Consider the following 12,810-nt stretch of genomic DNA (forward strand, 5'->3'; position numbering starts at 1 on the left):
ATGAGTAAATGACATTTAGCAGGTGCTCAGGAAGTGTGTGCTGATTTGTATCGTGTGTCTATGGCACTCAGTGACTCAGAAACCAGCCAGATTACTCTCCTGGCCCCTCTGGAAAAAAGCATTTTCTCACTGCTCTAGCTCCACCCTCCATTAACTTCCACGTGCCATTTGCCTCCACCCTTTGATTACCTTCCGCACAGGTTCCCTCCCACAGGTGAGGCAAAGATGCCTCTTCTCCATGGCTGCTTCAGCCGAGCGGGCCCCGTGGGAGGCCCCCCAACCCCCAGCTGGGCCCGCCTCCTGAATTCTGCTCAGAATGCTTCATCGCTGCCTCTCTCTCCTGCTCAGAGCAGATGGCTCTGGGTTCCCACAAACACAGAAGTTCCTGTTCTGTCACTCAAGCATGTTCCAGCGTCCTAAATTATAGCAGCTTCAGTTTCCTTTGATCATGGACGCAGACTAGCAGAAATGAAGAATTCCTTCCTGTGGAGACACACTACCTCGAGAGGGCTGGTGGCCCACCAGAGTCATTGTAACGGACACAGTCTTGGTTCTTGGTTTTGTTCCTTTTTTTCCCTCACTGTTCTTTTGTTTTAGTATTCTTGTAGAAAATGTTCTTGTTTCCTGATCTTCATGGAGCTATGAATCAAGGCATGGGCATGAAGTGCAACTGGTACTGGTCCAACTTCCTGGCCCCGAGGGTTTTTTTTTTTCAGCTTTGAAGGCTGGTGGAGAGATATGATAGTGGTTAAGGTGCTCACCTTGCAAGTGCCTGATCCTTGGCATCACATATGGTCCCCTGAGTACTGCAAAAAGTGAGCACAGAGCATGAGTAGTCCCTGAGCACTGCTCAGTATGGCCCACAAACCAAGAAAAGGGACCGTTGGACAATTCCCTGTAGTGCTCAGGACTTACTCCTGGTTCTGTGCTTGGGGCCCATTTGTGGTGCCGGGACTGAACTGGGGTCAGCTGTATGCAAGGCAAATGCTTTAACCCCTGTACTGTCTCTCAGCCCTTTTCTATACTTTCAAGTCTCGAGTATGGTGGCAAACAAATGGGGGGAAAGTCATCTGGAGCTGTGGCAAAGACCCTCCAAATGAAATGATCCAGGAAACTTGACTCCTGAATCTTCCATTTCCCCTCTCAATTCTGTAAGCTCCTAATAGATTTTTTTCCCTTTTGGAGTTACCCCCAAGAGTGCTCAGAGATACTCCTGACTCTGTGCTCATGTGCTGAAGGTCTCAGGGAACTGTCCAAATGTAGTGCTAGGGATTGAACCTACGTGCACGGAATGCACCTTACCTGCTGTAGTATCTCTCTGGTTCTAGATTTTTTTTTTTTTGTTTTAATCCCTTTCTTGCTTAAGATAGTTTCTGTTGCACGCACTCCTAAAGCTCTAAATGAGGCCATATAAGGAAACACCTACTCCCTAATCTCTGAATTTGGGATAAAAGCACGGCCCTAGCAGCCTTAGGCTCCCTTCTTTAGGGGCTGCTTTAAGCAAAAGGACCCCAAGGCCCACCCAGACAAGAAGAGACCAGAACTTCAGGGACAGAAGTTGATCGGTGCTTGGCATGACGGAGGAACAGCTGGGGTTGGGAGGGATGCTCATCTCAACACACACGCTCAGCCCCCAAGCTTAATGTCAGAGTGGAAGAAACTCTTTTAGTATGCCCTCAGCAACACCCGACACTGCCTCGTTCACCCAGGCAGAAACAAGCCTGTGCAGCGGGGTGTGGGCTGACCCTGGGAACTGAAATGCTGCATTTGTTTGGGGAGACTCTGCCAGCTGCATTTGGGGGCCTCTTCCTGCTGGGCCTCTTCCTCCACCGACATGTTCCAGAAGCAAGTGCAGAGAATTGGCACCTGGGGTTACCCAACAAGTACCCTCGGGCTGGTAATGGAAGTTCTACTGCCTCCTCTCCTCTAGACCAAGAGGAACTCTCACAGACCTAGCCCCTAGCCCTCATCTGATCGCTGACCCCAGGAGGCTAGGGGACACCATATGGGGAACTGGGACAGCTGCAGGACAGACTCTGATCTCTCCCTCCCAGACTCCGCCAGCCCTGGTCCTGCCCAGCCTCAGGAGCCCCTGGATGATGCAGCCCATGAGCATCTGGCTGAGCCTTTTGTCTCCCTCAGTCCCAGGAAGTACCACCCAGGCCTGCCCAGCAACCCAGACAACAGAATGTGCTTGAGCCGATGACCAGTTCCAGCCCTCACTCCCCAGCCAGCACCCAGGGCCCCTGAGGTCCCTCCCCAACAAAAGCCACATGCCTGCTCCTGCACCCCACCCCACACCTCTGTGACTCACTGGGGATCTCAGGCTGGGCCCACATTCCTTGGCCGCTGGGATTCCCTTCTCCACACCTTCACCTGCCATTTACCAGCCAAGCCCACTTCTCCAGGGGCTGTTGAGGAAGGTAACCCCAGCGTCTGTCCCAAGAGGCACCTCACTGACCTCACAAAGTATGTTCCTGCCAAGTCCTATGTGGTGTGGGAGCAGGGCTCACTGCCCCCCATGGAGACAGGTGTCCAGGGAAGTGAACAAGTGGGACTGGCCTTGACAAAGTTCCTAATCTTCCACCCAAGTTTGGGACTGGGGGTGGGAAAGGTAGCAGGGTTTCCACGCTGCCTCTGGGGAAGTTCTGACTATTTCCTGGGCACAGAGCTTTATCGAGATCTTCCCTGGAACTGTGGAGAGGAAGGGTCAGGACCTGTGACTAACATCAGTGGGCTCAGGCCCAGCCAAAGAGAATCACTCGAGGTCTGACTGGCACCCGTGCTCTGTGTACACCTTGAGAATATGGTCAGAGTCTGGGCTCAGAAAAATCAGGAGTGGCCCAGGCCACAAGGCCAGTGACCACCTGTAGGATCATGGAACTGGGCCCGCCACATAGACCAGCCACTTCCTTTGCAGGAGTAACCCAGTATTTCATGCATGATTACCTATGTAATTTGGGGGACCCATTTCTTAAGACCCCGCATCAGCTTGTGGGTGGGAGCCAGATAGCCTCAGAGTGCTGTTCCTGAGGGAGGACAGAGACTGGGGGTTGACCCCTCACTTCCGGGGCTCCAGCTCCTCCAACACAGAGGACAGGGAGGGCACCGCAGATGACAGGAGGAAGCAGGCAGGGGGGAGGAGGTTTGCATGGGCCTGGGTCAGAGCTGGCCCTCAACTGCCGGAGAACACGGGCTGACACAGCAGAGGTGGCAATCACGCGGGTACAGTGATCTGGCTGGCACCAGGGTGGGGGAGGGGCACTCCTGCTCAGGGCCAGTGCTAGAACATGCCTCCCACTGCTGCCCGCCTGGAAGCTGTTCAGCTCCCACAGGGCATGCTGTGCCCAGCTGCTCTGATGCCAGTGACAAGTGTGGTCCTGCAGAGAGAGCCCCTGATGGGCTGTTCCATGCTCCAAGTGTGGACTGGGGTGTGGAACACGCATGGCCAGGAGCCCTCCGTGCAGCCACGCCCGCACCCCCCACATAGCACAGAGACAGCCTGGAAACCCAGAGTGACACCCCACATTGCACCTGAGGGGACGCCCATCCCTGAGACTCCTCATCTGATCCCGCCTGGGGCCAGAGGCGAGCGTGTGCCACGTGTGTCCGTGCATGTCTGTGCCCTCTTGATCCCACCCAGAGGGAAAGCTGGAGCAGTGTGGAAGATCCCGGGGCCAGGGGGACACCCAGAGACCCCCGCTGAGCAGTCCCTCAGTTTCCCCACTTTCGACATCCTTCACTGCACTGCCCTGTGGCTGTGCACCAGATAGTCTAAGAACTGGAGTCGATGCTTTGTACTAGCTGTGTTTAATGGGTGAACAGACAGGGCCTCCACATTGGGGTGTCCTGTATGGGGTGCTGCATAGGTCCAGCCCAGGCCTCCCGCAGAGGATGCTGACAGCTCAATTTTCAGCCCAGGTGTCAGACCATGGTGACTCTCGATGGGAGGAGAGAAGGAGTAGCAGGTGCAGCTCTGCAGGGGCTCCCGAGTCACTGCCAGGTAGGCAGAGGCATGAGCAAGAGGAAGCCTGCTGAACGGACTGACAGACCACGGGGAGGGGTGCAGGCTGGTTGGGTGGGGCTCAGGGGCCTGTTGCAGAGGCAGCCTCGCTGGAAAGCAGACCTTGGCGCTCTGAGTTTTTGCCGGCTGGAGTTCCTGTGGGAGGAAGGAAGCTCAGTCAGCCCCAGAGGAGCCAGCAAGCACTTTGGGAGCAGGCCTGGGCCCAGGCTTCCGGAAATCCTCCAGACTCCATTTTCAAATAGATTCCAGCTCCGATCCCTTTCCTCCACCTTCAAAGTGGACACCACAGCGCCAGAGCAATATAGTACAGCATGTAAGGCGTTTGCCTTACACGTGACCGACCTAGGTTCAATCCCCAGCATCCCATATGATCCCCTAGGGATCATTAGCCGTGGGACTCTGGGCAAGGTGTTCCAACTCTGGTGCCTTAACCTCATTCCCAAACACATTCCCAATCACCAGGAGTGATTCCTGAGCACAGAGCCAGGAGTAACCCCTGAGTATCACTAGGTGTGGCCCCCAAACCAAACCAAGTCAAAAATCAAAATGAATAACAACAACAACACAAAGTGGTCACCACAGTCCCAGCCCCATTGCTCTGTCCCAGAGGGTTCAATGGACCCTGTAAGAGTCTCAGCACCACAACCAAAGTGGCTTTTGAGTGCAGATCAGAGGCCTATAGGTACATCTGCTGGAACCCTCTCAGCACCTCCCCTTCAGGCCACAATTCCTACCAGGCCCTCAGAATACCGTCCTGCTCTAGTTCTGTTACTGCCCCACTCATCACCTACCTCACCCCACTCACTCTACTCTATCCCCTCTGGTCTCCTTTTTGCTGCTCAGGCACATCAGAAACTTCCCCGACCTCCACCACAAACTGACATTTACTCTCCCAGGAGCTGCCTGGTTCCCTCCCTCACATCCTCCAGATCTTCTCCAGGGTCTCTGAGCTGTGAGACCCCCCTCACTACCCTTGCAAAAACTTCCCCCTGCCCCCATCTGTCCCTATCTGACCTGCTCCCTGCTTTATAGCAACTCAAGCACCTGCCACCTCACAAGCATATTCTAACTTTTCTTTGGATCTATTTGTTTCCCATCTGTCCTTCCCTCTGGAGCATGGGTTCCATGAAGCTTCAACTTGGCATTCACTCCCCAGGATCTGCACATAGCTATTTTTGAGTAAAAGAACCAACAAAGGGGCCAGAAGCTCAAGAGAGGATGATGCTCCTTGCTCCCCTGGGGTTTGGTCCTGAGCAAAGGTGGGGATACCTGTGTCAGGGTGCCAGGCCTGGACCTGGTCCCTCTCCAGGTGCAGGGCCGTCAGCAGGAAGCAGCCTCCTCCCAAGGTGATGATGAAGGTGCAGCACAGGAAACTCTGCTGCAGGCTGAGGAAGCGCTGTAGGTAGGTGTCTGGCCGGCTGGTCCGCAGGGCGCTGGAGATCTGCGGAGGACAGAGGCAGATGTGCGGGACCCCAGGCCACTTCCAGGCCTCAGCTGGAAGGATTCCTCCCTCCCCCACACAGTGTACCCTCAGGCACCCACAGGGCCTCACCAGTCCTGTGAGGTAGGGGCTGCCAGCGTCTCCCAGGATGTGGCCCACTGTGATCTGAAGTGCCTCTGCGGTCCCCCGGCACTGGGGCACAACCACGGACTGTAAAACACAGGGACTTCAGGGCAGAAGAGATGCCCCCTCATATTTGTCAGAGGATGGCGGGAAGTCCGTACCCCGATGCCTGAACACCCCCCGAAATAATGCCAAGAAAGTCTCAGGATATATCTAAGGCTCAGGAAGGCTCCCCAGCACCCCCTGAGATGAGGACATCAAGGCCTCTGATGAGGGCCACTCCTCTTGAGGGTGTTCTGATCAGCCCCATTGATCAGAAAATGCAGCTTTGCTGGAGAGGCCCATGTCAATCCGTGGAAGAGTCTAAGAACAAAAATAAGGAATATTGTAGAGATAGTACAGGGATCAAGGCGCTTGCCTTGTAGACATCCAACCTTGGTTCAATCACTGGCACTGCGCATATGTTCAACTGAGCACCACCCATAGCACAGAGCCAGGAATCACCTCTGGACACTACTGGGTCTAGCCCTGTGCTGGTTCAAAGAACTGGAGATCATGCTTTACATTAAAAGCCCAGATTTCACCCCATACTATATGGGCCTCTAAGCACCACCAGCAATAATCCCTGAGCACAGAGCCAGACGTTGCCACTGAGTATCATCAGGTGTGGCCCCACCACTAAAAATTTAAAAAAGAAATGACAGCATCTCACACTGGTGAGAATGGCCTATATAAAAAAGAATAGAAATGGGGCCAGGGATGTAACTCAGTGGTAGAGCACTTGCCTTCCCTGTGGAGGCCGTGGGCTCGATTCCTGACACTGAAGAAAACAAGAAATATAAAGACATGAACACCAGAAACAACCGGTGCTAAAGGAGGTGCAGAGGTGCAGTGAAAAGGCAACTCGCATTCACTGTTTCTGGGAATGTTATTTTGTTCAGTCTCTGTGGAAAACAGTACAGAACTTCTCAAAAACTTAGAAGTCCCATGTAATCACATGATTTACTACTTAGCATTTATCCCAAGAAAACAAAACACCAAATCAAAAAGATATAGGCACACCTTTGTTCATTGCAGCACTATTGACAATAGCCAAGATCTAGAAATCACACAAATGCCCAGCAACTGGCAGTGATAAAGAATCTACAGTATATAGGGGCTGGAGCGATAGCACAGCAGGTAGGGTGTTTGCCTTGCAAGCAGCCAACCCAGGTTCGATTCCCAGCATCCCATATGGTCCCCTAAGCACTGCCAGGAGTGATTCCTGAATGCAAAACCAGGAGTATCCCCTGAGTATCACCAGGGCATCACCCCCCCCCCCCAAAAAAAAGAATCTACAGTATATGGTGAAGGGACAGGTGTTGAAACATCACTGAAACCCAATTATGAACAACTGGGTATCTCACTGTGATTCAATAAAAAGAACTGTTTTTAACTAACCTACTGTATATGTACACAATGAAATACTATTCTGATCTAAGAAAAGATAAAGTCTTCCATTTTTCTACAATTGGATGGTACTGATATGTGGAATATACAGAAACAATGCCAAGAAGGCTTGATTGCCAAGCCTTTGAACACATATCTTACTTGCTTATCTCTGTCTTTTTGTTCCTTTCTTACATTCTGGAGAAGCCTGTGTTCTCTCCTAAACATTCTTTCTTTCTTTCTCTCTCTCCCTTACATCTTTCTAAGAAGGTTTCATTCAATAAAAACAATCTTGCCTCATTAAAAACAAAATGTAACGCAAAGGAATAGACAGTGTTCGCTAAAAACAGACAACAGAACTGAGGTTTCCAAGTGGGTAGAGACGGGCAGAAGAGAAGGGAACGTGAGATGCTGGGGGAGTATTTGGTGGTGGCATTTTGGTGGTGGGTGGAGTGCAGTTGACATTGTACATTTAAGACATAATATTAACATCACTGTAAGCTACGTCTCTCTTGTATAACATTGTATATAAGAGCTAACAATACTGTTAACTGTCATTATGGAAATAACATATTTCTTCAATAATAACCAACAAAATAATATTGATAAAACAAAAACTCTAACATAAATTCATGGGAAAATATAGGGTCCTGGAGACAGCTCAAAGATGCTGGGCAGCGGCTGAAGCGATAGCTCAGTGGGTAGGGTGTTTGCCTTGCACACAGCAGACCCGAGTTCAATCCCCAGCACCCCGTTTGATCCCCCAAGCACCACCAGGAGTTCCTGAGCACAGAGCCAGGAGTGACCCCTGAGCATCACCCAGTGTAGCCCCCAAATAAAAACAAAAGATTCTGAGCTAGACTAGAATTAAAAAAACTCAAACTAGATTATGAGTTTGAAGCTCGACATTGCCTCTCTCCAATCCACACCTCATCCCACTGCATCCCAACTGCTGGCTCCTGGGCATCCTATGCCATTACTATCAAACACAGTCCTTACAGAAAAGGACAATAGGATTTTGGAGATAGCTGAGACAGCTGTTGCTTGCAATCAATCTGAGTTTGATCCCTGGCACCACATATGATCCTCCGAGTCCCACCAGGAGTGATCCCAGAGTGCCGAACCAGGAGTAAGTCTTGGGCACTACTGGGTATGGCTCCCAAACTAAAGCAAAACCAAAAAATTCTACAAATTATATAATGTTCCTCTATCATTTCAAAACCTGTAATAGGGACCGGGAGAGACAGTACAGCTCTTAAGGTGCTAGCCTTGCGTGTGGCCAGCCTGCTTTCAATCCCTGGCACAGGAATGATCCCTGAGTGCAGAGCCAGGACTAAGCCCTGAACACATGGGTGTGGTTCCCAAGCCAAAAAATAATTAATTCATTAATAAGAAAAGAGAACATGCCAGAAGATAATTATCTCAACCTCCTAACCCCTGTTTTACTGGCCCGCCTGCTTTAAACTCGGTGAGAAAGTCTCGCTCACACTCCACCCCTTTGTTAAAAAGATGTAAAAGGGGAAAGATTTCTGCCTTCTTTTTCCTTCCTTTCCTTTCTCTTAAATAAACTCTTTCTGAATTCAGAGAGAGGGAGAATTCGGACACTAGGGGCGTGGGGATGGCTTAAAGGTCCTGAGTGCAGCCTTGCATGTGTGAGGCCTGAATGGATCCCCAGCCTGCTGCATTGGGCCTGGCAGCCCCTTGGGCCCTCACTAGGACTGGCCAGCAGGCCTGAGAAGAAACTGAATATAGGATCAAATATCACTGGGAGTGGCTGCTGGGGCCCCTGAACAGGGCCCACTTGAAATACAAATACTGTTGTTAGATTGCCTGCCTTCCGGCCCAGACTCTCCACTCACTAGCTTGGGACTCTGGGCAAGGTGTTCCACCTCCGGTGCCTTAGCCTCATTCCCAAACGTTATCAGTAGCACCTACCCAAAAGTTCTTCATTGTCACTCTTCATCTGGGAGCTTAGCGTGGCAGCTGATTCAGTGCCTCTGGTTCCAAGAGGCACGGTGTTCCTGGCCATGGGAACAAGCTGAGCCATCTTTCCAGAGAGCCTTGCCCACTCTGGTCCAGCTGATGCAACTCTGCTAGTCTTTTAGCACTGAGTTTTGGGTCACCTCCTCTATAAAGCCATCCCAGAGTTCAGGTGACGGGTCCTTTTTATCCACTCCCTTACCCCCAACATGGTCAGAACAGCAAAGCTCCTATCTATTTTTTCTTGGGGTTCCTGGGGTATGGACCAGGCACCAGGCACAGAGGAGACCAGCTCGAAGTCTGCCAACTAAAGAAGTCAGAGAGGATCATGTGGGAGACAGAGTCAGATGCCAAGGCCTTGCCCAGCAGCAAGGAAGGGGAGAAGGAGGAGGGGGTTCAAATAGAAAGAGGAGGGGGGTTCAAACAGAAGGAGGAGGTTCAGACAGAGGCTGAGGGGGCTTCCCACCCCACAGCCTTATCCCTGAGATATAAAATCCCGAGTCCCTCCGAGAATAAAACAGTGATAATATTTACTAGTATTTAAAAGCTTCTTGTAGGCTTGGAGATGCCCCAAAGGGCAGAGCACCGGCTTCTTCACATGTGGGAACCCCAGTTTCTGTCTCCAGCATTCCCTAGTTCCCTGAGCACCCGGGGATGTCCCAGCACTGTGCCAGGAGCAGCACTACCAGGTGTGGCCCCCAAACCAAGAGGAAGTAAAGTCACAAATAAAATGTCCTGCATACATTTAATATGTCTTCCATAAACAAATAATTCTGATGTATTTACTAAGACAAGCCCCGAGGGACATACGAACATCGTCCGCTAATGCCAGGAGAGGAGAGAAGTACGCAGAGGGTGGGGAAGTCGCCCCTGCGGGGCACAGAGCAGGGAAGGAGCAGGGCTAGGATTGGGCCCCACCCTTCCCCTGCCAGGACCCAGCGGTGCTGCTGCTCTGAGCAAAAGAGGGCCTTGCCAGCAATATTTATGTGTTTGTGATCAAACGTTCAGAAAAGAAAATATAAAGAGGCCAAGTTCCTTGTGGCCCCGCCAGCGGGAAGGAGGGAGCCGGGAGGACCTGGCAGAGAGGCAGAGGGGCAGGACTTTCCGGGAATGGAGGGGCTCAGGGACTGATGACCTTGACTGAGCTGGAGGTGGGGGGCGCAGGAGTCACTCTTGGGGGTTAGTCGGGTTCGAGGGTCACTGGCACGGAGCCACTGGGTACAGGTGACAGAGAAGGGGGCCTCCGCCCTGGTGGGGAGGAACTGACCACAGCACTGCACCTTCCTCAAGTGCTTCCTGCTCACCCCATAATTATGTGATTACTCACAGCGGTTCTGGGGAGCCAGGCAGGGCCTCCCACAGGCTGGGCCCCAAATGTCCAAAGGAGTCCAGGCAGGCCTGGGGGCTGATTGGCCCATTGCCCACCGGGTATAATTCCTCCTCCGCAAGAACCCCAACCTGCTGAGTCCAGCCTGGCCGTTGCTGCCCATGTCAGCAGAGCGAGGTCTCCTCCAACCTGTTCTGAGACCCCGTAGCCACCCGATGGCCGGGTGGCATGGGGTGGGGGCGGGGGACAAGGCAGGGCACTGAGAGCAGGTAATTTAGGAGCCAGAAGTTTTGGCTTCCTACATCCAGGCTCACGCTATTCTGAGACAAAGCCCCACTGTTCTGCCTCTCCCTTCTTAGAAGAGCGCTTCCCTTTATAGCCCGGCAGAAGCCGGCCCAGCCCAGGGCTTCAAGAAAGTCAGGGTGGCAACCGTCAGGTGCAGGCTCCCCTCTCGGCCGGTCACCCCAGGAACCCTGGGGCGGCGGGGGGGAGAGACAGTGAGCAGAGGGTCCCTGTGAGAAGAGAGAACAGGAGAGCCATAACCACCTGTCAGGGGCAGGAGGGAAGGTGCCGAGCAGGTGGGCGTGAATCGGGTGGCTGGGTTCCAGAAGCCCAAAGAACAGGTCTGGGAGAGGGAGAACCCAGAGGCCTGGGAGCATATGTCCACTGCTGGGGTCAGGAGGTGGAGGATGAATTGGCTCTGGACACCCAGAGTGGGGTCTCTAGTGTGGGGACTTTTGGGGAGAGCTGGAGTCCCCCGAGGTGGGTTTGGGTGGGACTGTGGCCTGCAGAGACACAGGCCCAGCAGAACCCCCAAGGTACAGGGGGCTCTGCTAGAGGTGGGGCTCGGGGGCTGAGCTGTGTCTCGTCTGTGACAGCACCAGCTATCCAAGGCAGGAAATTCCTGGGGTACAGAGAGAGAGCGCCCCAGGAGAGCAAGGGCGGGACAAGGCAGAATTTTGCACCGAGTCACAGACCGGGGGCCCGTGTTCTCCAAGTGCAGTGTCAGGATTGCCTGCGACGCTCCTCACAAACGCAGACCCCCTAGACCCCACACAGCCCCACTGGGTCCAACTCTGAGGACAAAGTGCCAAGAAGCCCCCAAACCTAAATCGCTCTCAGAGAAGTGTAAGAGCACTGGCCCATGAGTCCCAGGATTCTCCCCTGCCATGAGTGAGCCCTTCCAGAGCCCTGATGTGGGGTGGATGTGGGAGCCGTGGGGTCCCACTCGCTGGGGGCACGCACCATCCGGGGACTCGCTGCCCTCGGAACTCGGCTCTTCTCAGACCCAGCTCTTCCCACGCCTGGGCAGTGGCTTAGCCAGCAGAGAACAGAGCAGCTGGGGCGGGCGGGGGAGGGGGCAGGGGGATAGGAGCAGGTGGAGTGTCCAGAGACCTGTCCTGGGGCCCTGCTCAGGAGCTGATGGAACCTCAAGCACTTCCTGCCGCTCCAATGCCCCACACACTTCCTGCCTGGCCTGCTGGGGGCTGCTTCCTCTGAGCTCCAGGCCACCCCGTTGATCTTCTCTCTACCCCTTCTCCCCTCCCTGTCCATGGAGGCTGCTCCCACCTGCCCATCCCCTGGGAAAGCAGACTCTGCTTCCCATGTTCCCGTGCCTGCTCCCCCTCCCGCTCCCCGCCTTTGCCCTGCAATGCCCTCCCCCCCCCTCCCCCTGCAATGCCCTCCCCCCCCCTCCCCCTGCAATGCCCTCCCACCCCCCTCCCCCTTCAGTGCCCTCCCCCTTCTCTTCCCCTTTTCTCTCCGCCCCTTTATCTCCCCTCCTCCTCTCCTCTCTTCTCCCCTTTCCTTCCTTCACTCTCCTCTTCACTCCCCTCCACCATCCCCTTTCCCTCCTCTCCTCTGCACCCCCCTCCACCTGGTCCCTCTCTCCCTTCTGCCCTCTTCCCTCTCCCCTCTCTCCAGGCAGTTGTCTGTGTGCCAAGTTCCCTTCTTCACCTCCCACGCCTTCCTCACCCTGCTGCAAGCTGGCACACAGTTGCCCCACAACCGGCCCCTCATGGGCATTTCTCCCGGGATCTGCCTTCTGAGTAGGAAGATGGCTCCTGGGGGACCAAGCACCAGGCTTCCGTGAACTGTCCCAGCTGCCGCTACCAGGACAAAAAGGCGGTCCCTGGCCAAGGGGCCTCAGGGAGGTGGGCTCGCAGAAGTGGGATAAGAGGTTTTCCTGGGTGACTGGCTCAGCTTCGGGAGCTGGAGGCCTCCATGTTCGGGAAACACCACAGGAAGTGCCAGGTGAGCTGGGCCATGTTCAGCATCCTCACAGTGCCTGCCCGATGGACGGACCAACCAGGGCTGATCAGTCCCAGAGACACCCCATCCCTGCCCCCAACACACAGCTCTGCACAGGGCCCTAGCAGGTCAATCATTCTTGCAAACACAGACACTGGGGACAGGCACAGTCTTCACATATCTGTGGGCCGTCATGTGGAAAAGGGAGCCTGGTCGTGGGGGGTAGGTCGTCGTGGG

The 12,810-nt window shown here is 53.9% G+C and overlaps 1 protein-coding gene across 1 annotated transcript in view; it reads right to left on the reverse strand.

Annotated features, from left to right (window-relative positions):
- Positions 1–4,075: 4,075 nt before the first annotated feature.
- The window catches only part of SPNS3 (SPNS lysolipid transporter 3, sphingosine-1-phosphate (putative)), a 53,496-nt gene continuing 44,761 nt past the window's right edge, over positions 4,076–12,810 (reverse strand). Inside the window, exons 11-13 of the mRNA XM_056126496.1 lie at positions 5,577–5,675; positions 5,294–5,465; positions 4,076–4,159 (exon numbers count right to left, since the gene is read on the reverse strand). Coding sequence (XP_055982471.1) covers positions 4,086–4,159; positions 5,294–5,465; positions 5,577–5,675 — 345 coding nt within the window. The 3' untranslated portion in view covers positions 4,076–4,085. The remainder of the gene's footprint in view (positions 4,160–5,293; positions 5,466–5,576; positions 5,676–12,810) is intronic.

Source organism: Sorex fumeus, unplaced genomic scaffold, assembly GCF_029834395.1.
Source record: "Sorex fumeus unplaced genomic scaffold, SorFum_2.1 ptg000063l, whole genome shotgun sequence".
Lineage (NCBI taxonomy): Eukaryota > Metazoa > Chordata > Mammalia > Eulipotyphla > Soricidae > Sorex > Sorex fumeus.